The 1271-nt window shown below is 37.8% G+C and overlaps 1 protein-coding gene across 1 annotated transcript; it reads right to left on the reverse strand.

Annotated features, from left to right (window-relative positions):
• LOC119997686 (pathogenesis-related protein PR-1-like) lies at positions 1 to 776 on the reverse strand. Its single transcript, XM_038844851.1, has one exon. It carries the CDS (start codon positions 683 to 685, stop codon positions 149 to 151), a length of 537 nt encoding a protein of 178 aa, XP_038700779.1. The 5' UTR covers positions 686 to 776; the 3' UTR covers positions 1 to 148.
• Positions 777 to 1271: the final 495 nt, after the last annotated feature.

Genomic DNA, 1271 nt, shown 5'->3' on the forward strand with positions numbered 1-1271 from the left:
TTTGACCAATTAAGGATTTTTATTCAATTTTAATGGAAAAAAAAAATTAGAAACAGAAGATCATTGAAATCAAGGTCTCTCGGGAGGACATGCATAATGTTACACATGTAATGAACTCATGGTAAAAAAACTGTTGAAACAGAGACATTCAATAAGGCTTTTCTCCAATGTAATTTCCCGGAGGATCATAGTTGCAAGTCATGAAGACACCCTTACCTTCAAAACACACCACTCTAGCACAACCCACTCTACTTGTACTTCTCCAAACGATCTGAGTATAGTGTCCACAATCCTGATCACCAACACAAGAATTAGACCAATAATCGTACCATCTACGCTCCGAGACCCAACTCATCACGGCCTGTGCAGGCGTCCAGTCATCGCCGCTACCCCAGAAAATGTTCTCCCCATAACGACCATTAGAGTGCTTCAAATCGCAATTGAAACGTCTTTCATTGGCGTAGCTTTGCGCGTAACTGGCTAATTCTTTATCCCACACCAACGGTGGCATCCCCAGCACAGCGCGAGCAGCATTTTGCGGTGCTAAGAATTGGTTTACAAGGGTAATGTAATGGTAATCTGATGCTCTTGTAGCATCGTTTGTCCCTGAAATCAACAGAAGAATAAAGAAATATGTGATTGTATATTCTGTACTCTTCATGGTGTGGAACTTTGGGTTGTTCATTACACATATGATGAAAGACTACTACACATATATAAGATGAATAGTAGTAGTAGTAGTAGTAGTAATTGAATTGAAGAGGGGGTGTGGAATAAATTGCCAACAATTAATTGGGTGGCATCCATGTTCGATAATGGTTGCCACATTTGTTTTTGTCAATTGTATTCAATGATTTATAAATTAGTTTCTAAGATATCATAATTAGTTAATCAATCACAGGGAGGCCATTGTTGAAGTCCACTTTTTGATGTATCATCCACTCTGTAATGCATTAAAAAAAAGGGAGGAAACTGACCAACCTCAATCTTATAGAACAAATATTCCCTAATGAAAGATTAGATTATAAGACAAAGAACTGATCAAAGACCAAAAAAACCGTGCACAAAAAATACGTTGTTCTATTCTTTTTGTTGAGAATTCCATCATACAAGTTTGTCCTTTGAACATCCTACATGAGCTTAAATTCATGTCGTCTAGCCCACACGCATAGGAACTTTTCACCCGACGACAGGGTAAATTAATGGATACTCCAGGGATTACTATTCTTACTATTTTTTGACTTCTTATTTATTAGGAATGTTCGTGGTCG

This window comes from Tripterygium wilfordii, chromosome 4, assembly GCF_013401445.1.
Source record: "Tripterygium wilfordii isolate XIE 37 chromosome 4, ASM1340144v1, whole genome shotgun sequence".
NCBI classification, from domain to species: Eukaryota; Viridiplantae; Streptophyta; class Magnoliopsida; order Celastrales; family Celastraceae; genus Tripterygium; species Tripterygium wilfordii.

Coding starts and splice junctions, on each gene's coding strand:
- LOC119997686 (XM_038844851.1), bottom strand. CDS start 685: ATGAACAACCCAAAGTTCCACACCATGAAGAGTACAGAATATACAATC.